Here is a 2,595-nt window from a genome sequence, read left to right on the forward strand (position 1 = left end):
GAAATCATAGAAAGAAAGACTACGTCGGGTGCAGTGGCTCACGTCTATAATCCCAGCACATGGGGAGGCCAAGTCGTATGGATTACCTGAGGTCAGAGGTTTGAGAAAAGCCTGGCCAACGTAGTGAAACCTCCGGAAGCTGAGGCAGAGCTACATAATTGCTTGAACCTGTGGTGATTGCAGGGAGCCACTGCACTCCAGCTTGGGCAACAGAGCAGGAGTTCGTCTCAAAAAAAAAAAAAAGAAATGTACATCTTCCTTCCCCTATCTTTGATGTACTAAATTGGAAACTTTAGCATTTGAAACCAGTCATCTGTATTTTCAGAATCCCTGAAGATGAATTCAATATACCATCATGTTTGACATCCTATGGCAAGGATCTTTATGTTGTACTTACTTTATTTCTTTCTTTTTCTTTTTTGAGATTGAGTCTCGCTTTGTCACCCAGGCTGCAATGCAGTGGTGTAGTCACAGCTCACTGCAACCTCACACCTCAGCCTCCCAAGTAGCTAGGATTGTAGGCACCTGCCACCACACCCAGCTAATTTCTTAAAAAAATTATTTTTAGTAGAAATGGGTATTGGCCATGTTGGCCAGCCTGGTATCAAACTCCTGACATCAGGTGATCCACCGGCCTTGACCTCCCAAAGTGCTGGGATTACAAGTGTGAGCCATGGCACCTGGCCTTATCTGTGGGACCAGACTTTCATTTCAGTAAGAAATAAAGTAACTAGGCCGGGCACTATGGCTCACACTGGTAATCCCAGCACTCTGGAAGGCCAAGGTGGGCAGATACGAGGTCAGGAGATTGAGACCATCTGGCTAACATGGTGAAACCACGTCTCTACTAAAAATAGAAAAATTAACCAGTGTGGTGACTCGTACCTGTAATCGCAGCTACTCAGGAGGCTGAGGCAGGAGAATGGCTTGAACTTGGGAGGTGGAGGTTGCAGTTAGCCGAGATTGTACCACTGCACTCCACCCTGGGCGACAGAGCAAGACTGTGTCTCAAAAAAAAAAAAGGCCGGGTGCGGTGGCTCACGCCTGTAATCTCATCTCTTTGGGAGACCAAGGCGGGCAGATCATGAGGTGAAATCGAGACCATCCTGGCCAACATGGTGAAACCCTTTCTCTACTAAAAATACAAAAAAAAATTAGCCAGGTGTGGTGGCACATGCCTGTGGTCCCAGCTACTTGGGAGGCTGAGGTGGAAGAATTGCTTGAACCCAGGAGGCAGAAGTTGTAGTGAGCTGGGATTGTGTCACTGCACTCCAGCCTGGTGACAGAGCAAGACTCCATCTCAAAAAAAAAAAAAAAAAATTTTTTTTTTTTTAAGATGCATTTTGCCTTAGAAGATTTAAGCTATTTTTCTCAGAATTTCAGATATGTCTGATTTTTATTTTCCATCTAGTCAGACTTTTCTATGATCTAACAAAAGTACCATTCTGTTGTTTGGTTAAGTTTATCATTTTGATATATGCTCTTTATCCAGATCTTTCCTACTTTCCCTTCCTGATAATCTTCTCTTCCTATTCATCATCAGTTTCAGTTTTCACAGAAGCAGTTTATAATAAGCTGTCTAAACACATCAGCTGTGTAATAAACCCCACATCCTTATAGCCAACTCTTTGCCATACCAAAATCCTCAAGGTTCTCTGGCTTTTATTTTGTTACTATGTTTAATTTGAAAACAAGTACAAATGACTCATCATTTTAAACTATTTCAATATAACATTTCCTCTCTAAACTCTTACATTTCTTTTTCTGCTTAACTTCAGAATGGGAAATACAACCTAGATCCCAAGGGCCATCACATCAGCAGGGTTTTTTGAAGAATGAAATATTCAATGGGCTACAAATGGTAAGATTGATGAGGGATATTTCTTAGTTTCGCCACTCAGAATTCAGAATTTCATTCTAGAAAATCAGCCCAGTCAGAGCTGTGACCTACATCTGTAATTACAGCTACTTGGGAGGCTGAGATGGGAGGATCATTTGAGTCCAGCAGTTTGAGACCAACCTAGCCAATATAGCAACATCCCATCTCTAATTTAGAAAAGACACTGAATATGGTGGCTCATGCCTGTAATCCCAACATTTTGGGAAGCAAAGGTGGATGGATCATTTGAAGTCAGGAGTTGGAGACCAGCCTGGCCAACATGGTGAAACTCCATCTCTACTAAAAATACAAAATTAGCTAGGTGTGGTGGGCATCTGTCATCCAAGTTACTCAGGAGGCTGAGGCAGGAGAATTGCTTGAACTCAGAGGTGGAACCCAAGATTGCATCACTGCATATAATAAAAGATAATAAAGAAACTGAGTCTATAATCCCAGCACTTTGGGAAGCCAAGATGGGTGGATCACTTGAGGTTAGTACTTCGAGACCAGCCTGGCCAACATGGTGAAACTCTGTCTATACTAAAAATATAAAAATAGCCAGGCATGGTGGCGGGCACCTGTAATCCCAGTTACTTGGGAAGCTGAGGCAGAAGAATTGCTTAAACCTGGGAAGTAGAGTTTGCAGTGAAAAAGAGCACAGCCGGGCGCGGTGGCTCAAGCCTGTAATCCCAGCACTTTGGGAGGCCGAGGCGGGT

At 43.3% G+C, this 2,595-nt stretch overlaps 1 protein-coding gene across 7 annotated transcripts in view; it reads left to right on the forward strand.

Annotated features, from left to right (window-relative positions):
- Positions 1 to 2,595, forward strand: part of LOC119466668 (zinc finger protein 561-like) — a 16,044-nt gene that overhangs the window by 10,140 nt on the left and 3,309 nt on the right. For all 7 annotated transcript variants that reach the window (XM_017500029.2, XM_017500028.2, XM_017500031.2 and 4 more), the window contains one exon: positions 1,779 to 1,861. In XM_017500029.2, coding sequence (XP_017355518.1) covers positions 1,779 to 1,861 — 83 coding nt within the window. The remainder of the gene's footprint in view (positions 1 to 1,778; positions 1,862 to 2,595) is intronic.

This window comes from Cebus imitator, unplaced genomic scaffold (genome assembly GCF_001604975.1).
Source record: "Cebus imitator isolate Cc_AM_T3 unplaced genomic scaffold, Cebus_imitator-1.0 Scaffold263, whole genome shotgun sequence".
NCBI classification, from domain to species: Eukaryota; Metazoa; Chordata; class Mammalia; order Primates; family Cebidae; genus Cebus; species Cebus imitator.